Below are 25,800 nucleotides of genomic sequence, written 5' to 3' on the forward strand. Positions count from 1 at the left end.
TCACTCTAGGTGAAGAAACAGGGGTCCAGCATGACTAAGGGGCTTGCCCAGTGTCACACAGATGGATGGGGACATTGATACCGTGAGATCGTAGACCAAGGTTCTGTGCAGAGTGTTCAGATCTATCACAAACGGGAAGGAGAGCAGGGAAATCCTTGCTTCCTCCTCTTCCAATCAATGAGTAAGCAACACGAAGGTCAATCTCAAATTAGCTACATAACCCCAAGTGTTAAGTTTTTAAGACCGACCTGGTTCAGTATTGATTCCTTCTATGAAAGTCATATTTATGCCGAAATTGCCCGAGAATGTCTGAGCACCCATGAAGGCTTTGTTGAAATAATTACATGGCTTTATTTTTGTAGAGAAGTAACCAAAATACGTAAGTTCATTGTCTAAGTTAAACAATGAAAACATCTCTTGTTTCTCGTGATGGCCTTGTTCTTAATACAACATGGCAAACTAATACCCCCTAAATATCCATGATTAACCTGAATTGAAAAGGGCTCTCCTCCCAATCTCCCTGTGACTCCATGAAGCTGCTTCAACTGACAGTGGTCTTATATTTGTTGTTGTTGTTGCTGTTGTTGTTCAGAGTTCCAGTGCAAGAAAATATGGGCAATTCATTGTTGCTGAGTGGTGTCCCTGTAAGAAACGCATCCCATGCATTTCAAGCCCATGCAGAAGTGCCGATGTGGAGTTCTGGACTGCATTCAAATCTCAGTTAAGCACAGGTGGGCTGTCATTAACGGTTTATGTTTACGTGTACATATGACTGTTTGCCTGGGCGACTGTGTTTGTTCTCACACTGGTGTACATAGACTTACGTGTGGGTGTGGGGTTTCCCACCAGGTTTGGGACAAACTGTCTGGATCTGCTCTTCATTCCCCCCTTAGGGTTCTGCCACTGCGGGGAACCCCCAAACAATGGGGAAGCAAAGGGGACTTCTGAGCACATTTGAGCCAGGCTATCACTCTCAGTGAGCTTTTGCTGAGTACCACAGAGGAACATAATCTAGAAAATGGCAATACATAAAATGTAAGGCCTGTCTGTCACCAGGTCCTCCCTCCATCCCTCTGTCCCTCTCTCCTCCCTCCCTTCCTTCCTTCTTCCCTTCTTTACTTCCTTTCTCCCTTCCTCTCTCCCTCTCTTCCTCCCCTTCCTCCCCCTTCCTTCTGTATCAGTCTTCTTCTGTATCTGTCCATATTTCTACAGCCACTTGCCAGGGTCCCCAACTCCTTAGCTATGGCCTTATCGTAGCATGGGGGTGTAAGATGACACCCCACTATCTCCCAGCAGAGCAATTTCTACCCCCCGTCCCACATGAGTCAAGGTCTTTGTGAGCAAAGCCAATGACATCAGAAATATTTACTTGTGCCACGCTGTGCCGGCCACCAGGCTTGTCCTAGTTAATCCTCCCGTGACTTCCTGCCAAAGATGCTGAGCTGTCTCCACTTTCCAGGTGAGGACACCAGGGTCTGACACACATGCATTTCCCAGGGGACTTGCAGCAAGTGGTGGCAGGGTTGGACTGAGAACACAGCCCGAGTCCAAGTCCACATTCTTAATGGCGATGTTGGGAAGTCTCTTCGCTAGAATGCGTCCCTGAACCTGCCCTCCATTAGATTTCTTTCTGTTTCAGAATAGTCTGCTCCTCTCCAAGAACAGACGTGGTGGATGACCTCATTCCTCAGGGAACACACAGGTTGTGTGTGATGGGCAGGAAGGAGGCATTTGAGATCTAGGGGGCACTTGAGGTGGATGGAGAGAAGAGGCCTCCTTTTCCTCCAGCCTGGAGGCTCAGGGCTGGAGCAGCTGTGCCATCATCGCAGGCCGTCTCTTGGCCCTGTCCCCTTGGAGCAGACAGAGCTCTTTCATCCTGTCTGACTTAGTGGTTTATTTTAGGCACAGCCTGACCAGGTGCTCTGGGTCAATAGGCTTAGCTTTAAATAACTGGGTTCTTCTCCATGAGTATCTCCTTTTGGCAGGAAGGGACACAATGACAGAAAGAGTCCCACAGGCTAGGATGGCGAGGGAAGGAGACAGAAGGCAATACAGGAGAGAATACAAACGGTCTCTGTCACTCTGGATGTCCTCAGACAGGTGCATGACTTCTCCACTCGGTGAACCAGTTTCCCCACCTTCAAAGCACATCTTTGGAGCTGGCCATCTCAAACGCCCCCTTGCGAACTTACCTCTGGCTTCTGTGCTCCGCTGTGCATTTACAGGCAAGTCACCTACCCAAAGGCGTCTGCTTTCGGAGTGCGGAGTTACCTCCACGGAGCTCAGTCACCAGAGGCTGCACAGCAGAGGGCAAGTCGCTCTTGGGGTCCAGAGGCCTGGGTTCAGCTCTTGCTTTTGGTGCAAGCCTGGCGATCTTGTGTGTGAACCAGTTTTAAAAGAGTCCGATGGAATTTTAGAGGGCGTTATGTAAGTTACACAGAGTGAGAGCCCTTTAAACTCTCCAAATGAAATATGTCTGACAGTTCCTCAAAAAGTTAAACATAAAATGACCACACTATCCAGAAATCCTGCCTCTGGTTCTATACCTCAAAAGAATGGAAAGCAAGGACACAGAGAGGTTTTTATAATTGTGCTGATAGCGTTGTTATTCACAGGAACCCAAAATGGAAGCCACCCGAGTGTGCATTTGATGGGTGAGTTGAGTAAACAAACGTTGTATAGACACACAATAGAATACTACTCAACCGTAAAGAGGGCTCTATAGACACACAATAGAATACTACTCAACCGTAAAGAGGAGTGAAATCCTGACACGTGCTGTAACATGGCTAAACCTTGCACACAATGTGTTCAGGCAGACACGGAAGGGCCAGAGCTATGCATTCCACACGTATGAGACACCCAGAGTGGTGAGATACGTAGGGGTAGAAAACAGACGATGCTTCCAGAAATGGAGGAGAGGAAGTTAGAGTTTGATAGGTCAGGAATTTCTACTTGGTTTGGTGGAAAAGGTTTGGATATTGGAAGTCACAGTGGTTGGACATCATTGGGGATTTACTTAGTAGTAAGTTTTTTTTGTTTTTTGTTTTTTTTAATGGTTAAAATGAGGGCTGGGGAGACAGCTCAGTCCATAAAAGGCTTGCTGTGTGAACATGGAGCCCTGAGCTTGGATCTCTAGATGTAGTGAGAGACCCTGTCTCAAACAATAAGGTGAATAGAGATTGAGGGGACAAAAAAAAATTACCCGACATCAACCAGTGGTACACACACACACACACACACACACACACACACACACACACATGCATACATGCACGCATACATGCACGCATACACGTGCACTTGCATAAACAGTCACATACATACCCACACACACAAATTTAAAAATGGTTAAAACAGCAGTTTTACATTTTATATATCTTACTATGTTTTAAAAAAATAAATGCACAGTTTTCAAAATTTAGTTCAAAATGTTAGACATATTTTGGCAAAACCTGGGAATGAGAAAACCTGGTTCTTTGCCTGAACTTGGGTGAGACATCTGGGGGGTAACGCCTCTCTCTGTTAAAACAGCACCACAGGCTCCCCCCAACACACACACACACCCTTACCATGCCTCTCAGAAAGCCAGGTCAAATGCACACACAGTCGGAGCCAAGTGGGTCAAGGTGGAAACAGGATCTCCAAGGCCACCTACCTGACCGCTTGCATGGAGAATTCCAGTGCTGCCACTTAGTTTATCCGTGGGGCTACTTGGACCTCTTCCCTGGACCCTGTGTGGATTCTTATTTGAGAATTAAGACAAAAGGAGACTTTCATCACATCAACCTTCCACATCAGTCAGCCGTGCCACAGCTCTGCCCCAGAGCTCAGCAGGTGCTCGACTTCCATTTGGTAACTGCTGGGGTTCTCTCCTCACTTATGACCTATTGACCAGTTTTCAGAAGTGGGAAAGCTGTAGTGATGGGGACTGGGGTGGGGATAAAGAACGTACAGAACAGGCATTATCGCCCACGACTCTTTAAAAGCTCACAATGTATCAGGTGCTGTCGAAAATTTGGAGAGTGCCGGGATGGGGTGGACTGAGCTGGCTTCTCCGTTACAGAAGTGAATAAAGGTTTGGGGGCAGCATGTAGATTTGAGATTTGGGGTGGAGAGTATGGAGAGTATGGAGAGTACCAGATGTCTTCAAAGATCTTAGCCCAGATGTTGGCCAGAATATCCACATTCTCTCTCATTCGTGCAGAGAAACTGAGTCCAAAAGAAATACCAAGCAATGGCTTTGGATGACCCAGCCCGGAGAAACCCAGCGTCCTTGCCCCGTGCATGGCGGATTCTTGGCACATGTATGACATATGCCTCTCTGAGACCATAGACTCAAAGCCCATGGGTGGCAAGGACCCCTCTCCTCTCTCGGTCAGAGAAGCAAGATCGAGACGGTCTGGTCAGGGTCTCCATCTCTGTTTCTGAGCTTGTGGGGCTAAGGACCTCCGGGCTGGGGCTAGAGTGGCGTTCACCACCCGGGGTGTCGCGGGGGGGCGGAGAGAGCGGCCGCCTAGCCCAGCCCCGCGGATGACAGGAGCCCGGGAGCCGAGGAGGGAGGAGCCGCCGCCGTGCGCTGGGTTGAGGAGCAGAGAGAGCGGGGCGCCGAGTGCGGGCGGCTGGGAGCGCGCTGAGCGGGGGAGAGGCGCTGCCGCACGGCCGGCCACAGGACCACCTCCCCGGAGAATAGGGCCTCTTTATGGCATGTGGCTGGTAACTTTCCTCCTGCTCCTGGACTCTTTACACAAAGGTGAGACCCGCTTTGCCGGTGGCTGGGCGGTGGAGGCGGTGGGGCCGGGATGCGCGCGGCTGGAGGCGAGGTGCGGTGACCAGTGGGCTCCAGGTGTCTGGGTGCAGGACCCACTCCGGTGTATGGCATTGGGTGGGCACGAGGGGTGGGGCGACTCAACGAGAAGGGTAGGGTGAGAGTCAGCCTGGGACCCCTTGCCAGCACCCCTGCGCCTGCCGTTTAGGGGCGCGCCCGTGGGGGGCGGTGGCCAAGGAACCCCTGGTTTCCCCATCCTAGCCCGGCCGCAGTTCTGCCCTGACCCCCTCCCCCAGCCCCTTGCCCACTCCCGCGGCTTGCTGGAGCTGGGACCCCGGGGTGCCCTGCTAGCCAGGTGGTCCTCGGACCAAGACTTCATCCGCGAGCCCTCGGTAATTGGGTTCTCGGACCTAGGAAAGCTCACTCCTGCTGTAGCTTCGTGCACCCCTCAACCGCCCTCGACCCCCGCCCTGGCGCAAATGCCGGCGCACCGCATGGCGCTTATCTGCGCCTGGCTGGGTGCAGGGCTGGAAGAGCTGGGGGTCCCGAGAGGCGGGGGGTTCAATCGGACAGCAAGTTTGTTCTTCAGACCCAAGGGTCTCCCTCACCTGTACCCCACCCCTGTGCCCCAGGCGCTAGCCTCGGCTTCTATTAGTCTCCCTAGCCACCTTAAGCAGCCTGCCCTAAGGTGCGATACTCTCCGTTCAGGCGCTTGGGCTGCTGGACCTGGGGACAAGTGTTCAGGCTGGGGGGGCGTGTCCCTTTCCCGGGAGAGAAAAGGTTACTAGGGGTGGATCCAGGTGTCCGGCACGTCCAGACCAGCTCCTGGGGCGCAGTACACCTGATCTAAGAGGTAGCCTGGACTGAGGGGTAGGAGGCAGGCATTCCCGATCGTAACCAACCTGGGCACTCAATCGGAACTTGGCCAGCGCGGGCAGTTGAGCTTCTGGACTGTGACAGAGGACGTGCCCCCGGGCGCGCAGATGGCGGGAGGGAGAGGAGGCGGCCGAACTCCGCGCCCTTGCGCTGTAGAGCACAGTCGCTCCTCGGCTTTACCTGCTCAACCTTCTAACTTTTCTCCTTCGCGCCCAGAGGGCAGCTTCTCCTTCTACCTCCTTTACCTGGGTTGGCCTGGCCCAACAATAATTCTTGCCCCTTAGGCGATGGAGAAGAGCAGTCAAGAGCCTGGGGAGGGTTCCAGTCCTCGGCCGAAGCCGAAGCCGAGTTTGCAATCTGCCAGAGCCCAAAGTAATACCCAGTAGGTTGGGGGAGGAGGCTAACCCTTATTTGTGGATATGGCCGGGTCAGAGCCAATCTGATGGCCTAGTCTGCTGGGATTTTGCTCAGAAGATCCCAGTGCTGGGAAATGGGTGGTCTTAGAAGGTAAGCAAAGAAATGGACTTTCTCAGGCCCAGTGAGGGCCACTGGGTAGCACAGTAAGACTGGTCTGGGTGGCTTAACTCCTTGCCCCATGAACTGACCCATCATTCCCACCTTAGGCAACAAGCTTGCCTCCTGCCCCCCTACACACTCCAGTTTCTTTGCTGGGGCTCTTCCTGCTTCCCTCCACCCGGGCAGGCTGGTTTGCCTCACAGCTTTAATTACGTTAATATTAAATATACATAAGGTGAGGAGCGGCTTTCTCTCTCCATAGCTCTCACTCCAACCCCCATCCCTTTTCCATTTTGTCAGGCAAGAAACACAGACTAGAGCTGCGGCCAAGCTCAGCTGCTTTGTCCCCAACCTTACCCCAGGAATAGTCCATTTCTGAGCAAAGGAGACCCCTTCACAAATACCTGCAGGACACCACCCTCCCCGATCCAGAAGCTCTACATTAATAAATGAAGCCCAAGTTATTTGATAGGGAAGGAGCAGATGGGGGTGGGAGTGGAGAAAGGCCCAGAAGGCCACAGGGCAACAGCTGGAGGGGCAGAACCCTCTCCTACTCTAGTAAGAAGTTGCCACTAGTAGGTCTTATGGGTAGATAGGAGTTAGTAGGTATGGCGGCCCTGGGTGGCCTTTGGGTTTGCGGATCCCTGGCTCCCCTGCCATTCAGAGTGCCAGCATCTGTGTTGGGCGCCAGGCAGCCTTGCCAGACAGGCCTATCTTTTCCTTGGTGCCTTAATTGGGTCTTAGGTGCCAGGCTGATCCCTAGGGGCCTGTTCTGCTTGGGGTGGCATGGTAGGTGGGTGGTGGAGGGGGCTCGGGGAAGATGTAATGTGGGGAAAAGCAAGCAAGATGGGGCGTGGTTTATTTCTCTCCCGTTGCCAGTCACCCCCGCGGCACCAAGGAAAATGTAAATGCGAATGTTCCAGCCTGTTACAGAAAACAATATCCTCTTGCAATAATTTGTACGTCCATCTGTGAGGAGCGGGAGGCGGCAGGCGGAGAGAAGAAAACGGGGAGATGGAGCGTCCTCTGGATGGAATTAAGCAGTTATTGAATGTTTTAAGCTTCTGTTATTTCCATTCCTCTCAAAATATCCTTTTTCTTTATTTTATAAAGCCTGAGCTCAGCCCGTTTCCCCAGAACTAAACGGGGAAGGTGTTTTAATAATCAGTTATCGAGTCTCCAATAACTGCCTTATTATTGCCAAAACAAATCCAGGTCTGGGCAGCCAGATGAACCCCAGCGAGGTTCTCTCTGTTGTTACATCCAGCATGCCAGCATCTGTGTTGCCCAAATTTGCATTTTTACTGTGTAAAAGAACAAGCTTCCTCGGCACTAAAATTCCTGTTTTCTAAAAGCCAAAATAATGGGTTGGCATTGATTTTTTTTTCATTTCCCACCCCAACCTCTCGGATGGAGACTCAGGGTTCCTCTCTCTGGAGAAGACCAAATTAAAAGCCTTTGTCAGGCCATTAAGAAAATCTCTAGCATTCTGTTCAGCATCTAATTAAAAGGGGGTGTTACTGGGGGGCATGTTTTTAAAATCTCAAAATGGCAAGTACAACTTAGGGGAAGTAGGCGAAGGACCAGGAATGTCTGGGAGGGGTTGGGTGGTCAGAGGGACCCTGGCTGCTGGGATAGCATGAAGTAGAAGGCAGTTGCTGTGATGCCCGACAAACCTTCCTGATGCCTCGTTTTCCTGGGCATCAAAGCCAGTTGCCTTAACATATTTCTGCCGCAGACGAGGAGCTCAATTAGAAAGAAAAGCTAGGAAACAGTCGACCCAAAGACAGTGTCGAAGTTGAGCAGGTGCTGGGCACTGGCCAGAGAGGCTGCTTTTCTTACAAAGAGGGAAGAGGTGGCCACACAAACAGTCAGGGTTGGCCCGGCAGTAGTTTGCTCAAGAAGCAGGAAGGTTAGGAATCCCAAACACAGGGTGAAGGCCTGCTTAGAGCACATCACAGGCATGGAGCTTTAGGTAAGGCAGGGACCACAAGAGCCCTTACCTACTCAGCATCTTCAGGGAGTCCATCCTTGTGATGTGTTTGGTTCCCTGCCTTGGCTGGTAAAATATGACTTTATTTGTTCAGAAAGCTCTATCAGGATGTTCAGGCCTGAGGCTGAAGATTTTCTCCTCCCCTGTATTCTTGGAGAAAATGTTTCTTTGGGGGGGGGGGATTAAAGTAGTTAAAAGGGAGGATCTCCGAGTTTTCTGAAGTGCTCCTAGCCCTTAACCTAGTACATTGATTGGAACCCGGGTATCAGAGTAGGGTGAGCTGTAGGCAAGCAGAGATGGCAGGAGGCCAGGAACCAAGAGCAGGCTCCAGATTTGCATATCATTTGCATGTGGATTTGCATGCTCACCTAGCCAGGCCAAGAGCCTAGTTCTGTGAGGAGCATCCTAATCCCAGCTTCAGTAGGAGCTAAACAGTAGCTTCCTCCTTGTACAGAATAGGAATGGACGGGAATGGGAGACAAATGGCCTGGTAGCTTCCGTACAGTTTCCAGGTTTTAGGCCTACATGTACTTAGTGCTGGCAGAGCAAGCCCGGCAGCTTCCACCTTCTGTACCCAAGACAGGTAGTGACACTGGGCAATTAGGATAGAATGGGTAACAACGGACAGAGGTAGCCCGAGGCAGAGGAAAAATGGGGTGTGGGTCATTCCTCTGGTGCCTCAGGATTCCAGTTATTGGAGTATAGGGACAACATTAGCCTTCTGGGAATGGAACACTTGAAAGGAGGGAGTTGGGTGCTTCGGGTTGTGGTCAGGAGTGAGGAACATTTGGGGGATGGGATGGGGGTATTAGATGAGGAACAATGCTCTCTCATCCTCTGGTCAGTCAGTATCCAACTTTGGGAAAGGTGGTGTCCTCTGGGGAATGAAGCCAGAGCCTGCTATTTCTTCTATCATGATAAAGGCTGTTTGAACGTGCAGATGGTTCCACTGGGGGCAGTGAGAAGGCAGGTGGACTGTGTAAAGTTTGGAGTAATGTTCGAAGGGCAGGCACATAGGAGAGTTGCGTGATTACTCGTGGGCAGCAGCTGGACATCCGTGATGGGAGCATGGCCGAGGGACGGCCTTGTCTGTTTTTTTTTCTGGGACTCTAGGCAAGACTCACCCTGGCAAGTGCATCTCTGAGGCCTTCTGGAATGTGCTGCGCACTTGCTGGTCCGGAAGGATCCTGGCCTACAGAGCCCAGAGAGTGTGTGCTCCATCTGGTGCTGTGTGGAGCTCTGAGGGGTTAAATGGGGATATTGGGGGATGGGTGGAATTAGGACCGAGCTTTGCCCTTCCCCATCCAATTCCTTTAACTAGTGTTTTTGTCTGTTTCATATATTGGTGTGTGTGCACGTGCGTACACGCACGTGTCAGGGGAAGACTGGCCTGGCTTCTATGGTGGAAATCTGGATCCAAATCAAGCCCTTTGTGCACATCCTAGCTCTGCGTTTACCAGGCGTGGGACTTGGGGAGGGGGGTAGAGGATCTCTGAGCCTCCTTTCCTCTATCTGTGCAGTGAGACTAAGGAAGAAAAAGCACTACCGTAGCCAGAACAGAACTGGTGCTCAATAAACATTAGGCCCCTTCTGCTTCCTACACTGCCCCCGCCTTCATCCTCTTGCTTGACCTCAAAATATATTTGGAAATCTCGTCTCTCCTGAGTAGTTGTATTATCCAGTCACATTTCTAACAAGGTCAACTGTCTTAGTCCTTATGACACTAAGAAAAATCAAGTGATGGCCGGGACAGGGAACATGCATTCCTTCCCATCTATCACCTTGCAGGGTAACCTTCAGGTTTCTGCTTTAGCAAGGGAGCAGCAGCCAAGTGGACACCTAGGTGTCCTTGGGGAGTCCAGAACCACCCTTCGCTCCCCTCATCATGGCAAGTGGTAGCAGTGGAGATGGAGAGGGCCGGGGTTGAGTCTAGACTCTGAAGTCCAGCCTTTGAGGGAAGCCAGGGCTGGTTTCTTCCCTGCAGTGAAGGCTGAGACTGCGCGGTGCATCTTTACCGTGTACTCTTGGTGTAGCGAAAGTAAGGAGCATGGGTTTCACTCAGTTCGGCGTGTGTACAAGTGCTCCTCATAGGATGCGCCCTCCAACTGTCTCTGGACGTGTCTCGCCTTGCTGGGGTCAGTCTCTCTGTTGTCTAGGTAGTCCAGTGCTGGGAGAACACCCATGACCTTTGCTGTCCCTGATCATCCCTCTCGCTACGACCCAAGCTGCTGTATAGAAAGAACATGCGATCCAGAGATCAAGGGTTGGCCATGGCAGGTTGTAGCCTTTGGGCTCTGTCAATGGGGGAGGGGTTAGTGTGGGTACATCAACCGTGTGTCCTGGTAGACAGATGTTCGTCCAGGGCTGCTGTGGCCTGAGCAGCATTAGCCTTAGGTATCACCCGTGCACTCCAGCTGCTACTCACCGCGTCTGTTCAGCACCCCTTGCACCCTCCCCTGCCCTTGCTCTACACGAAGCTTGCTCTGACAGTTTCCAAGGTCACCATCTTCATTAAGAACAGTTATTCAAATGCTAGTTGCATATTCATTAAGCTGATTTTTCTAAAGAGATGTGTGTGTGTGCGCGCGCATACACACACTCACACACACACACATGCGTGGTTGGAGAGAACATTCTCTGTGGACCTAGGAAACAAGGCTTGGTCTGTGTATCATAGGCAAGTTGAGATGCTTTTATTCTATAATCTGTAAAATGGGTAGAAAGGCTGGTGTCCTGTATCTCATAGGCTGGTATTATTGCGTGCGTGCAAGAATAAGGGGCATAAAATCAAATACCATGTGACCGTGCTTTGTATACACACACATACACACATACTTGAAAAAACACAGCAAAGCAGTTTTTGCCCTATAAATATTATGCTAAAATTTAAGATATAATTGCTATTGTTTCCTCATAGGTAATGATGAAGACCTTACAACAAGACAGCTGTTTGTGCCTGTCTCCCTCCATGCTCCCATTACTCCCCCATCTATGCAGAACTTCCCTAGTTTTGTTTTCTGTCATTGTGGAGACAGCTAGTGAGTACAGCCAGTCCTGCAGCAGCCATCTTCCTGCAGTCCCCTCCCCTTGCATCTTCCTGCAGTTCCCCCACCCCTATGCATCTTCAAGCATGTGTGGTGCTTTTATTCCTTAACTAAAGCCCCCAGGGATGACTGTCCCTCTAGAGAATCCAATCTTGTGGGAGTCCCGCTGTGGTGATCTCATTGAGGGCTAAAGTACAAGAGTCCTAGATACCTGGGTTCTACTGTGGCCTGCCTGGAGTCAAGGAGGGTAGGAGAAGTTGGGATCCAGCTTAGGTATTAGGAGAAGAATCTTGCTAGTGATGACAAGTGACCTCCCAGAGTTGGAAGGTGCCTTGAAGGACACGGAATGGGCTTTCCAGCCAGACATGGTCCCTCTGCAGCTACTCTACCTGGTTCCTTATTCTTCTCTATACGTCCAGTAGCAGGGAACGTATTCCTTAAGGCTGTTTTTTCCTGTGACTCTGTATTTTAGAGTCCAGTCTTAGACCCAGCCCAGCCCTGTCATGATCTTGTGTGTTTTAATCTCATCTCGGCTCCATCTTAGGAACACAGATCAAGACAAACCCCTCTTCCACTTGTCACCCATCAGTCACGTTTAAATGGACATTTTTCCCATCTGGGGTCACTCCTATAGCCGTAGACACTCCCTAGTCCCTCTGATGACAGCATCTGTTTTATGAAGCTCCAGCATACCTGGGCTGCCCGAGGAGGACAAAACAGAAGGGACCTCGGAGCCAGCACTGACCCCAGTCTAGGTATTGGCTAGCTGTGTCCTTGGGGTGAGTGACTCCACTTCTCTGGGCTTTGTGAATGGAAGAGATTGGAGACAATAATCTCTTAAATCCCTCAAGTGTTAACAATCTAAGTCTGGGATTCTCTAGGGACAACTGTGCTGTCTGGGTTGACTCCCTAGAAAGAACTTTCTGGCCAGAAGGGGCCTTCCTCTGACAGGCCTTGTCTAGAAAAGGGCTGGAAGATTAAAGATTCGGTCCCACTGACAGCTGTTGCTCATAACTCCTCCTGGAGCCGAGGGGACAGGGGCCTTGGAGGCTGAAGGCTAGCTGCCCCCACACTGGATCTCAAAGCTCTCTGCTTGCTGGTTAGGGGAACTGTGTTTGTGTCAAGAATACTAAAAAACAAAACAAACAAACAAACAAACCCAAACCAAACCCACTGCTGTTTCTGATGGGAATGAAGAAGACCCATTCTCAAAGACCAGCCATTCTCAAAGAGCTTTGAAAGAGTGGTCATCTCAATGACCAGCGTAGGGAGCTGCTGGCATTGGGGCAAGAGAGAAAGAAAACAGCCAGTACCTGAGAGGGCCCAAGTAATGCAGAATTGTCCTGTTCCAGATTGCTGCCTTGTATCACACACCCCTCTGTAACGTGTGCACCCTCCGAGACAGTCTGGGTGTAATCTATTGTCTGTAGTACGGCTGCGGCACTCAAGGTGGGTGTCAGTTTGAAACACAGCTATGTATGAGAAAGAGAGCAACGTCAGAAAAAAAAAAAAAACAATCTGCTTATCCTTAAAGTGCGGTCTTTTCAACAGTGGGATTTTGAGCAATGGTGGCATTAAAGGCTTGGCGTAAGAACTAAGTGAGTAATGTTGCAAGGAGAGGGTTTTTCATCCGTGGTTGCCTGGCACCAGCGAGAAGCTGGAAAGCATCAGTGGCAGAGGCAGTGTGAGGAGTGTGGTGACCCAGGTGTCCTAGCTGATTTCCTTATTTTGTTTTGTCAACTTGACATAAGCTAGTTGTTTGGGAAGAAGGAACCTCAATTCAGAAAGTGCCCCCATCAGATTGGCCTGTAAGGTATTTTTAAAAATTAATGATTGATGTGGGAGGATCCAGGTCACCGTGGGCAGTGCCATTCTGGGAAGGACACACTGGATTGATTATTTTACAAAAAAGAAGAAGAAGAAAGAAAGAAAGAAAACACCAAGTTGAACAAGCCATGGGGAGCAAGTCAGTAATCTAGTAAGCAGCATTGCTCTGTGCTCTCTGCTTTGGTTCTGGGTACCCGATGTCCGTCTGTGATGGAGTGTAACCTTTAAGTTATACAAATCCTTTCCTCCCCAAGTTACTTTAGGTCATGGTGTTTTAACACAGTAATAGAAAGCAGATTAGACAACAGGTGTGCCCAGATACAAGGCAAACCAAGGGTAAGGCAGGAGACTCGGTCCCTGTGGCTTCATCTCGCCCAAGGACAACATAGTCATGTTACCTGGGAAGCACTCTGCTGCCGTCTGGGAGACTCACCCACTCCTCCCCAGAGCCTAGCCTCACACTGTCTCCAAGTGCAAATGAACCACAAAAGGGTTTTCTGGTGTCTCGCTGGTCCTCTGGGGTTTGGCACATACTGGTGACTGAACAGAGGCCCTCTGATTGCTCCCCATCTGGGCCCAGTTTCCCCAGCTGGGGCATGAGAACGTCAGAGTGGTGCTGCACAATCTGTCTGTCTCACCTGCAAACTTTTGTGTGCAAGTGCATAGATGTTGTCAACCTTGCCTGGGCAGCCCTCCTACCTGAGGGACTCCGTGGAAGACTGCTGGGGGTGGGGGCATCAGGGGAGGTGGAGAGCAGCCGGACTGCTGTTGTGTTGCTCGTTCATTGACCATGTAACTCTTCCTGGATTAACTCCATTGTCAAGTTCAGTTAATACATACGGTGGGAAAGCTTGTCAGCAAGCCCACAAGAACTATGTTGCGGGCTTGGGAAACACGAAATCTAGCATGGTACATCTACTCTTCCCACCAATTGCTACTGAGTGTGGACAGAGGACACTAACTTCTAAACTAGCATTGCAGGTCCTGTGGCAGGCACAGGATGGCTGCTATCTAAGGAGCTGTCGCTTTAACAAACTCCCCGGTGATTCTTCTACATGCTCATGTTTGTCCACCACTGTTTTATCGCCATCATCCTGGATGCTCAGTAAATATTTATTACATAAGGACTTGTTTGCTCCATAAGTACTTCCTGCTTGTCTCCTATGACAATAAGACTCATAACAACAGCTCCAAACCCTTGAGTGGTGCCAGACACTTGTATTCTCCAAAAGCTGTCATTGAGGTAGATCCTGTCACCTCAGTTTTATAGAAACTAAGGCACAGAGAGGCGAGGTTGTCTTGTCTGGTTTTGCACACACTACCTGTGACTGATAAAGCAGGGATTCGAACCCAGGGAGTGTGGCATTGGAACTAAGGCTGTTACTACCGTGTTAAGAACCTGCTCTTGTGCCCACGGGATGGAGTGATCATTGGGAAGGTCACTGTCCTCAGGAATTCACAGTCCTGCATGGGGGTCCTGCTGTCCCCTTGGTCCTTCCTCTCTTCTGGTCCTTGTTCCCCTGAAGACCTGCCATACTCTCTACTCACACGCTAGGCCTGGGCAAGCGTTCTCGAGAGCTCTGAATGGGTGTTTCAGGTGCCCAGTGTTGCAGACATGCCTCCATGCAAAACCCAGTGAATGAGAGGAGTAAACATTGCAAAGGAAGAGAACTAAATGACTCACTGTCCCCGTGGAGGCAGGGAGGTGTTAATCTTTCAGTCCCCTCTGGTTGTCACTTCTGATGACTGGCGATGATGACACGGGGTAATTCAGTGTGCACCCCAGGGGAATGCTGGGAGGGCCTTAAACTGCAGCCAGACACCTCCCCACCCGACTCCGGGCAGGTGGATGGGAGACCACTGGTGTCGCTACAGGCGACACCGTGTCAGGTTTCCTTTGGCAAGCTAATCCCCCATGTGATGCCCAGACAAGCCAAGGGTGAGCTAGTTGGTAGGTAGGATGGATATGCAGGTTCTAGCTGTGACCCTGGGGGCAGCCAGATGCCTGGGGACGATTTCTGGTTTAAAAATATTGCCGTTCTATTTCTACACTTCTAATCTCCTAGCGATTTGGAGCCTGTTTTATGAAATACAGCGTCCGGGTGGTGCTGCTCAATGTTACACGGGTAGAGAAGATTAAATGGGTTTAAGTCTGGACGTCTGTCACATGACAGCCAGGCCCATAACTTCCATTTTCTATTAAAAATCCATTTCCCCCTTTGACCAGAAGCAGCTTTGCTGTTGATCTGAATGTCTCTCTCTTTATTTATGAAGGAGTCCCCCCGCCTTCCCTTGCTCCCTGTAAATTTGCTCGGTTCTGTCTGCAGAGAGAAGAAAGAGCTGGAGGGGATGGCAGAGATTTAAGGAGAAAGCTGTGGTCTACTGTCATGGGATCTCCTTTCTAACTGGGGTTAGTTTGGAGAGAAAGGTGAAGGAGAAACGTCATTAGGTACTAGACTAGGAACTCAGTACTGTGATGGGAAAAACGCAGCTGGGCAGCCGGTTGCCCTTACCTCTCAGCTGGATCCTGGGTCCATCTCTTCCTCCCACTTCTGTACCTCCGTCTCTCCCTCTTTCCCTCCCTTCCTCTTTACCATCCTCCTCTCTCCTCTTTTTTCTTCCTTCCCCCCTCCCTCCCTCCCTCCCTCCCTCCCTTCCTCCCTTCTTTCCTTCCCTCCTCTCTCTCTCTCTCTCTCTCTCTCTCTCTCTCTCTCTCTCTCTCTCTCGCGCGCGCGCGCGCGCGCGCGCTCTCTCTCCTCGCCCTTTCCCTTCCTTCCTACTCTCTCCTTGTTTTTTTTTCATTTATTTTCCTTTCTCCCTTCCTCCCTTCTTTTCTTTCTCCTCCTTCCCTTTTATTCCTTCTTCCTGTCTTCTCCCCGACCCTTCCATTCCTTATTCCTGGCCTATCCACCCACCCACCTACCAACCATATATCTCTACCCCGCCCCCGTTATTTCTTTCTCTTTTTGTTGAGACAGTCACTCTTGTTGTCCAGTCTGGTCTTGAGCTCCTGGGCTCAAGCTCTCTTCCTACCTCAGCCTCCTGAGAAGTTGAGAATCCTTGGGCACACCATTTGTGGCTTGCTGCTACCTTCTCTTCCTCCCTGTATGATCTTGTGGAAGTTACCGACCCCCCCTCCCAACCTCCTCTTCTTCACTCACAGGATCCTCACTTTTCATGTCTATGCACATATAAACAAGGTCACGGGAGCCCCCAAGCCATGGGCCTGCTGCACAGTTCAGCCTCCACTCAGGAAATGTTGGTTCCCTTTTCGGAACCTGGTGACATCAACCATGCCAGTGGGTCCCCAGAGAGATGTCCAGCCCTGAAAGCAGTGTCTTGGATCTACCTGAACGAGGGCAGTCGCCAATGTGAGAAGTCACCTGGGCGTCCTGCTCAGTGCCTTTCCCAGTTCATAGACACCGCCTGCACCGCACACTTTCCACCGTGGCAGGAGGCAGGCCATTGCAGCTGCCGCCTCTTTTCTGCAGCCTGGAGGCTCCACAGTTTCCCCGGGTACACACAACTCACTGCCAGGCTTTACTGATGCCATGCTGAGCTTCTCAGGGAAGCCTCCAGGGCCAGCCTCTCCGTCCCAGGCACCTTCCAGCTCAGCAAAGGCCGACCTATGGAGTAACTGGCCTGCGGCACCCAGCTCTAACCTGACAGCTGTACCTGGCGCAGCTCCTTCACAAACTCAGCTCTGTGCCGAGGCTTAGCCCCTTTCCGGCTCTCCCTTTAGGAGATCTGAAAGACGGCACACCACTCCATTGCCTTTTGATGCTTCCGCCTTCCCTGGAATGCTCTGGAGCACTCAGCTGGTGCATTGTGCGTTTCCTAGAGTGATGAAAGCCTTGAGTCGAGGAGGAGTTGGGAAGGGGCCGGGAAGGGTAAGGAGTCAGCTAAGAGGAAACGGAGGGCTTTGGGTGCTGGAGCACTGCAGACTCTGAAGCGCTGGAGGCTGATCGTTTTAGGCAGCCTGGAACCTCCCACCCGTAGATCTTCGCTAGGGAGGTTGAGGCTTTCACCCTCCTTCACACTCAGCAACCCCATGAGGCAGGTAAGACAGGCAACTTCTCCTGTTCCACCTCACCCTGCTTTTTTTTTTTTTTTTGGAAATGAGCACAGTGCAGCCCAGAAAGGCTAAGTCACTTACATAAGGTCACACAGCAGGTGATGTGAGCCTCTAGAAGACAGACAGTTCTGTCAGACTGTATCCAAGACTCTGTAGCACCCCATCTCCGTGATTCTTTGCAACATCGCTGTTCTGTAGATCTCTGGAGCAGGAGATGAAGTCCTGGACAGGCCACGCTAGACTCCCTGGGCTCAGACTGGGACACTGAACTCCCGCTGCTTCCCTTGTGTATCATTGCGCCTACATTTATGCACTGGATGATTTGCCCTGCTTTTCACTCTCCATGTGGCAAGCAATCCAGATATCTGGCTGGCAGTGCCTCGGTTTCCCTCCTATGGATCTGTTGTTCGCTCCCTCCCCTTGGCAGATAGGGTGAGGCTAAATTAATGTTTATTTAAGAGCTTCCGCATTTTGAGATGACAGGTGCCTTGGGAAGGTAAAATATGAACCCAACCTAAGTGCAAAATGCTATTGTTTTACACCTGAGGGTGATGTTTCACGACGGCAATGCACTGTCAGAACCGTAAGCAGAAACGAATGGCGTGTCTAATGCTCCCCAGCTCCCCCACACCCTGAAGACAGCAGCTCGCATCCTGGAGCGGGAGAAATATGAGGCTACTCGTCTTTTGCTATAAATCTGCTATTTCATCGGCCCTGACAGGTGGCTGGACAATCCCAGTCAATTCATCAATTAAATCTACCCATTTGTAGTTGCTGGGAACCTCGTGTCCTTGGCTCTGGGAAGAGCCAAGGCCTCCAAGTGCAGGAGGGCTGCTGTCATTGTGGTTGATGCTCCTGGTGCAAGCAGAAAGGGCCTGGGGAAGGGCCGTTCTCAGAGGCAAGGAGAGGGGAAGGGATGGCTGGCCGGTGGAGGAGACAGAAATGTGCATTTGGGTGTGGTTGGGGTAGGGAGAGGATAGGCAGGGCTCCCAGGCCTGGAAAGTCAGGTTTCTGTGATTTTGATTTGTCTCCATCTTGATTATTCAGCACTGCAAAGAGGTTTATCTTCTCAGTCTTAATTTCTCTATCTGTAAAATGGAAATAATATTAATGATGATAGTCATGATAATTCACTTTAGGGAGTTAAGATGAAAGACAATAGCTACGTACTACTGATAGAAATACAGTGACTGACCCAAAGTGTGGCCCACAGCTGACAGCAAAGTCAATGACTGCTGTTCTTATGGTGGATCTCTTGTCATCAACAGGGTTCTGTCCAACTTAAATCTCTTCCTCAAACCTTTACAATAAGTATTTGGGAGAATTTTTCCATGAACGGAGGATGTCTTGAACTCCTTTCTGTCTAGGAACTTTCTCATTTTCCCTATGTCTATTCTTCAGGCATAAGGGAGAGTCATTGCACTTCTTGGTGGAGGTTGGCTCCCCATATCCATGCAGCTGACATGGTAGAGATAGCTAAGTAATTAGGCCTTCTGAGGAAGCACCCAGAAACCCAGGGGGATGTCCCTGATCCCTAAGGCTAAAGTAAGGACTGCTGGACCCAGAGTCTATTAGGAGGGATATAGGGAGGGAGAAAAAGAGGTTGGTGTGGCCTGATTATGTTTGAGGAAGGCCCTCTTTTTATTGCATTGATCATATTACAACCACACATTGCCTGTTAAGAAAGCAATGCTGGGTCAAATTGCCTGGGTGGGCATCCCAGAGAGCTCACCTACTGGTTGTGTGAGTCTCAAGGAAGACAAGGAAGTACCTCAATCTCCTGCTTTGTAGACTGGGATGATAATGGTCACTCAGTCCTAGGCCTTGGGAGAATGCCACGAGGCCACAGAGGAGACAATGCCAGTTACTTGTTGAATGTGTCTTGGTCAGGAGGGCCTTTCAGAAGGTGAGAATGGGACACATGGGCATGCTGGGAAGTCTCACTGAGCCACGGCTTAGCTAGTAAAATGGCCTGATCGTGTGATCATGAGGAATATTCCAGCCACAGAGAACAGGCCTGATGCAAGAGCTTCTGAGGGTCTCCCTGAGCAGATACACTCAACCATGGACTATTACATGGGAGGCAGTGTGAGGAGATTACCAAGCGATGCTGCCCCCCCCCCCTGCCAGAGCCTTTCAGCCGCTGGGGCTGCAGGGCCTGGTGGGGACAGCAAATGCATTTGCTGCTAAGAGGATGCCCCTGACACTGCCGCCAGGAGCCCACGGATGTTTTTTTTTTCCAGCACAGCTGCTAATGGCTTCATCACGGCTTTTTATGAGATGATGTGAATTGCTCTGGCCAATGAGGCTTAATGGCCTTCCTCAACGACCTGCCTGGTCTATTCTCCCTAGAGGCTCTGCTCCGAGTTAAGGCAAGAATATTAATACAGTCCGGATGTGGGCTCTCCCCCTCCCCATAAAGTTGTGGAAATTGAGGTCAAGTTGGGTCCCCCGCAACGTTCTTTAAACAAGCAGCAGCCCGTTGCTTACTCTTTCATCTTGCTAGTGGAAAGGGACTGGCTTCCCACAGGAAACTAGGGGACCAGGTTCTCCCTTCCTTTGGGTTGGCCTTCTTAAAGGGGAAGGCCCCTAAGTAGGGAAGGAGGTCCCCCCAATTCCCACAACAGGGCAGGAGTAGGTAGTTCTAAAGCCTGATGCTGGAATGGGAGGAGCAGACACTGCCCTTCCTGCCAGATGGCCCTGAGGATGTTTCTCTATGGGACAGGGGTTTGGAAGAGCATCAGGGAATAGGAGGGGTTTTCCCAGGCTTGTCCACCCTGCTTACTGTCCAGTTGAGAAGGGAAGGCGCCGGTGATAGAAGAGCAGGGACTTCTGCAGGCAGTCGAGGCCACGTCTGGGCCTCTTGTTCCTCATCCTGAAAGGTCACCTGGAAAATGCACTGATGACCTTTAAGGATCCAAGCCCTCACAGACTCCCACTGCCTTCTCTCTCCCAGACTAGTACCCCACTTCCTCTACCTAGTCTTTTGAGGCTGTGATTGTGAGACTCTTTCCCTGCTACCTGCAGGCTAGGAAGAGCAAGGGACCCTACTTAGGTCCCTTAAGTACAAGGCCTCCGAATTTCAGCTCTACAATCTGTGCTCTTGGATAATCCCTGAGTATCCTAAACTTGTAGAAGGGGCAATGTTCTGGCTAGGGTTCTTCTTCTTCTTCTTCTTCTTCTTCTTCTTCTTCTTCTTCTTCTTCTTCTTCTTCTTCTTCTTCTTCTTCTTCCTTGTCCTCCTCCTCCTCCTCCTCCTCTTCCTCCTCCTCCTCCTTCTTCTTCTTCCCCAACTTGACACAAGTTAGATTCATTTAGGGAGAGTGAACCTCAACTGAGAAAATGCCCCAACAGATTGGCCTATGGACAAACCTGAGGGGCATTTTATTGACTATTGATGTAGGTGGGCCTAGTTCTCTGTAGGTGGTCCCACCCCTGAGCCCATAGTCCTGAGTCCCAAGAAAGCAGGTTGGGCAAGCCATAGGGAGCAAGTCAGTAAGCAGTGTTTTTCCATGGTCTCTGCTTTAGTTCCTGCCTCCAGGTGCCTGCCTTGGCTTCCGTTGATGGTGGACTGTAGCCTGTAAGCCAAACAAACCTCTTCCTCCCCAAGTTGCTTTTGGTCAAGTTTTGATCAAAGCCACAAAACTCTAATTAATATAGGTGATGAAAAGTGAGTTGTGGGGCTGGAGAAATGCTCACTGGCTAAAAGCACTTGTTCTTTCCCAAGGACCCAGGTTCAGTACCTGGCACCCACAAGGGAACTCGAGTACCAGGAGATCTGGTGCCCCTCTGGCCTCTGTGAGCAGCACACATGCAGGTGGCACACATGTACACACATGTAGGTAAAACACTCATATATATATATATATATATATATATATACATAAAACAAAACAAAAACATTCTAAAACAGGGAAAGAGAGAGAAAAAGAGGCGTGGGGAGAAGAAAAGCCCTCTCCCCCTTGGGGCTGTGCAAGTGAGTTAAAGAAATGGCTGGGACCCAGGCTGTGAAGTGTCGGTGCTAAGTAGCTACGGATCTAGGTATGTCAGCGTCTCTCCTGATATGTGCATTGCCACAGTAGGTGGTGACTTTGGGCCTTTCTTGCAACAAGGTTTGTGGCAGCCTCTCTCCATGGACTTGGCTCAGCACAGAAAATGAGACTTTTGACTTTTGTCATTCCTGTACCAACTAACTAAGAAACATCTATAGGGAAGGAAGTGTCTTTTCTCTTCTTTGCTATTTTCCTGGTAAATAATTGGTGCTCAATGGTGTTTATTGGCTGGCTGACACATGAATCAGTACCAGCCTGCAAGGCTTCCATGCACGTTTCTCCAGCAGACTCTAAGCAAATCTCTCTCTTTCTTCCCTGCAGCCCACCCTGAGGATGTTGGCACCAGCCTCTACTTTGTAAATGACTCCCTGCAGCAGGTAACCTTCTCCAGCTCTGTGGGTGTGGTGGTGCCCTGCCCGGCCGCCGGCTCCCCCAGCGCGGCTCTTCGATGGTACCTGGCCACGGGGGACGACATCTACGATGTGCCGCATATCCGGCACGTGCATGCCAACGGGACTCTGCAGCTCTACCCCTTCTCCCCCTCCGCCTTCAATAGCTTTATACACGACAATGACTATTTCTGCACTGCGGAGAATGCAGCCGGCAAGATCCGGAGCCCTAACATTCGCATCAAAGCAGGTGAGGGACCAGACACCTGCACCTTGATGGGGGCTCCCTGTGAGGTCTGCACACAAATGGGGAAGGCAGGCTGGCATTGTGTGGGTATACATGTGGTGTGCACATGAGAGCTTGGAAGAAACATTTGCCTAGGGTCAGCTTGGCCGTCTACTGTGGTGCTTGGGTACATTCAAAGTGAGTATCTACCTACCGTGCACAGCACTGCCCATGAGTTAAATGACAGAGTGCACATTACTGAAGCAGGAAACTTGCTTGAGCTTCATTTTCTAAAACCTCCTGTACTGGCTGATTTTGTGTGTCAACTTGACACAAGCTGGAGTCATCAGAGCGGAAGGCACCTCAGCTGAGGAAATGCCTCCCTGAGATCCAGCTGTAATGCATTTTCTCAATTAGTGATCAACTGGGGGAGAGCCCAGCCCGTTGCGGGTGGTGCCATCCCTGGCTTGGTGATCCTGGGTTCTATAAGAAAGCAGGCTGAACAAGCCATGGGAAGCAGGCCAGTAAGCAACACCCCTCCATGGCCTCTGCATCAGCTCCTGTCGCCAGGAACCTGTCCTGTTTGAGTTCCTGTCCTGACTCCCTTTCCTCCCCAGTTTGTTTTTGGTCGTGGTGTTTTGCTGCAGCAATAGAAGCCCTAAGACACCTCCTCTTCCTGAACTGTATCAAGGAAAGTGTGTGCTATCCGATGTAACTGAAGCAGTTTCCCGAAGGTTCAGCTAACACCCAGCACAGGGCTACACCCACAGCACCTCGGAGGTCCCCTCTTGCTCTCTCTGGTCTCTGTTCTCCTCAGGACAGTCACTCTCCTGAGCTGGAATAATTTGGGTGTTTTACTTTGTCCATGCTTTACAAAATGGAGGCCTACATTCTGACTTTTCTGGAATCTTCAGCTCACTATTCTCATCACGGCATTCCTTCTCACTGCTGTGTGTGGCGGAAGGTCACTCGTTAGCACTCATGCATGGTATTTCACCATGTAACTAAGCTGCACGTTCTTTGTCCATCCTGCTGTTGATGAACATTTGAGCGCCAAACAACTCAGAGTCCTGTCATTTAAGTACAGTTCATGATGGAAAATCTTAGCGGTGAAAGAGCCAGATCTCCAAAGAGTCTGTGGAGGCAGAGAGGCAGGGATGAAACTGAAAGTCTGATCTCAGTGGGGCAGGCCTGGAAGTGAGCGAGTGGCTTTGATCGGCTCTTTTGGACTAGGACATCACAACACACTCTACTTCTGCTACTGACAGGAAGTGTCTCAGAGAGCAGTAAGGCACCCAAGTGTGGGTACTGGCTCTCTTACAAGGGAATCTGGGTGCAAGAGGCTAGTCTATCATGGCACGCCAGTGTGCCTTCTGTCCTGCGGCTGTGCTGGCCAGGCCCAGGGGGGCAGACCTAGTGACAGGCCCTTCAGGATGAACTCTGAACTCCCAATACAGGACTTCTCACAAGAACAAGGCTGCAAGGGTCTAGGCCCAGAGCTGTGGGAGAGTGAGGGATGAGCCTGGCTCCCTCATGCCCTTGTGTGACCTGGAGGTTAACTGTTGGCCATGCTGCCAGGGCAAAGGTTCTCTCCCATGCTTCTGCAGGTGTCTCTTCTGCATTGTTTGGCCCCCAGTACAACCCCAAGTATTGAGCTGGAAGTCTTGAAACCTGTATTTAAGTTCAGTTCTAGCCTCTATATCTAGGAGCCCTGGGAAAGACCATCATCAGTTATACTCCTCTCCTTGAGTTAGATTTCGGTCTTCACAGTAAGTCTACACAAGGTTTCTTACTGATGAGAAGGCCAAGTCAAAGTAATTCCCACATGCCTGGTCTTTCCTATGCTGCTCCACAGATGAGGAAATTGAGGCTCACAGGTTAACTGACCTGTATCCAACATCCCCATGCTGCTCAGAGGAGGAGTGGGGCCTGCGTGTCTGATACACGTGTCTGATACACCTTGGCTGCCTGTCTAAGACCCCCAGGATTGCTGTGCGACACAACTTGTCCTTGGCCTCCACTACTCCAGCACCCTCGGGGGTCAGCTCCCCCTGAGGCTCCTTTGTGAGATTGAATGGAGGCAATGCTGCCAGACCTAAGTGAGGGCTGGACCAGAGCCCGACAACCAACCTCTCCCCTCTTTCTTTTCTTCCCTTCCCTCCCTCCTTTCCTCTTGCCCGGAGACGAAGAAAGATGAAGGCCCGGGAAGGGCCAGGTCCACTGGAAACACAACCAATTAAAGAGGCCCTTGACAATGCCAGAGAGGCTGCAGGTGCACTGCTTGCGGGGAGGATGCCAGGGCCCTGGGTGTCGCCCTGGCAACCATGGCAAGGAGAGCAGAAGGGCATGTTGCCCAGGTGTCTGCTGGGGACAAGGTCAATAGGTAGTGGCAGCTCTAGACTGTCAAACTCTGCTTGTCAGAGAAAGGAGTAGAAGGAAGAAGCGAGCCGCTGGCTAAGGCCAAGCTGAGAAAGACAGGGGAGGCAGAGGTCTTCACTCCACTCTTAAGGTAGGGCCAGCTCACCTGCAGAATGTGATACATGAGTGGCTGCAGGCAACGCCATATGAAAAAAATGAGTGCAGGGCTGGGAGCAGACAGGAGTAGACTCTAGAGGGACAAGATGGCCCTAAAATCAGGACCAAAGTTGGAACAGGATAGAAGCAGCAAGAGGTTGGAGGGCAGTAGGAATATGACGACTGTCCCTGTGTCTCAGACAACCCCGGTTTCAATTTTTCCTTTCTACTGCCCATTGAATGCCACCAATGCCATGAAGAACTCAATTATCTGAACTACATTTCCCAGGATACATTGAACTAGCCCCTCATGGTAGTTAGCTCATATAATCTGGATTTTATTTTGGCAAATGATGGTCACTGTTCTGAACCCACTTGCTGTTCCCTTTCCCCACCACCATGACCTTGTGACACCCCTTTTTCGATTTCTCACAGTTTTCAGGGAACCCTACACCGTCCGGGTGGAGGATCAAAGGTCAATGCGTGGCAATGTGGCCGTCTTTAAGTGCCTCATCCCCTCTTCAGTGCAGGAATATGTTAGTGTTGTGTCCTGGGAGAAAGACACAGTCTCCATCACTCCAGGTAAGGAATCATGGGTGGTGGCTGACAGAGCTGCCCGGGTGGTGGATGGTGTCCGAATTGGTCTATGAACAGAGAAAGACTGTGACAATGGTTTTAGGGACTACTGATTTGTTACTGCTCTGTGGAGTTTTGGCAAACGAGCATCTTTGGTTTCCATCTGATCATCTCTGTGTGGGATGGTCCATGTTTTGAGGCTCGTGCTATCGAGGATGGTCCCACAGACACAGAGTGGGGCTGCTGTTGATTCTGGGGCTCCTCTTGAACTTGCCCTGACTTATGAGAGTCGTTGGTAATCTCACCTGTGAAGGGTATAGGAGAGACAGGGCACATTTGTGCTCTATGTGTGACTAGGGTAATGAGGCCGGATATTTGAGGAACCTGGCCTAAGGAAGTGTGCATACAGGACAGAGTACATGTGTGTTCTATGCGTGACTAGGGTAATGAGGCTGAACATTTGCGGAATCTGGTCTAAGGAAGTGTGCATACAGGACTTCTGCTTTCCATGAGTTGGCTGAAAGACCCGTCGGTGACTGACATTGAAAATGAGCTAGTACTGTGTTGGAGTCTTGGAAACCCCTCATGGATTCATTTTCGCCTGGGAAGGATTGTCCCTCCAACAAGAAACAGATCTTGGAACCTCAGAAAAGGATGTCTAAAATCTTTATTCAACCTTCAAGGATACGATAAAAGCCCCACCCCATCCCTTCATCCCCCACACCACAGGGGCTCCATTTTCCCTCCTCGAGGTTCATCCTTAACTTCCTGGAAAGTGTAGCATCCCGACCAGTGTTCTTCAAGCAGGCTGTTGGCACCCAGGTTCCCAGCCAGTTGTCTGGAATGACCCGCAGCCTTCAGAGTGAGTAGAGGATGAGAAGCCTCTATAGCAACCTGTCATAGAGCAGGATTCTTCATCTTGCTGAGCCCCCTCCACCTTGAGG

General features: G+C 50.7%; 1 protein-coding gene across 1 annotated transcript in view; it reads left to right on the forward strand.

Annotated features, from left to right (window-relative positions):
* Nucleotides 1-4,533: 4,533 nt before the first annotated feature.
* Nucleotides 4,534-25,800, forward strand: part of Dscaml1 (DS cell adhesion molecule like 1) — a 331,942-nt gene continuing 310,675 nt past the window's right edge. The window contains exons 1-3 of the mRNA XM_048417297.3: nucleotides 4,534-4,753; nucleotides 21,473-21,790; nucleotides 24,716-24,862. Of these exons, the coding sequence (XP_048273254.3) occupies nucleotides 4,534-4,753; nucleotides 21,473-21,790; nucleotides 24,716-24,862 (685 nt within the window). The remainder of the gene's footprint in view (nucleotides 4,754-21,472; nucleotides 21,791-24,715; nucleotides 24,863-25,800) is intronic.

The sequence above is a fragment of the Myodes glareolus genome, chromosome 4 (genome assembly GCF_982192425.1).
Source record: "Myodes glareolus chromosome 4, mMyoGla1.1, whole genome shotgun sequence".
In the NCBI taxonomy this organism is placed as follows: Eukaryota; Metazoa; Chordata; class Mammalia; order Rodentia; family Cricetidae; genus Myodes; species Myodes glareolus.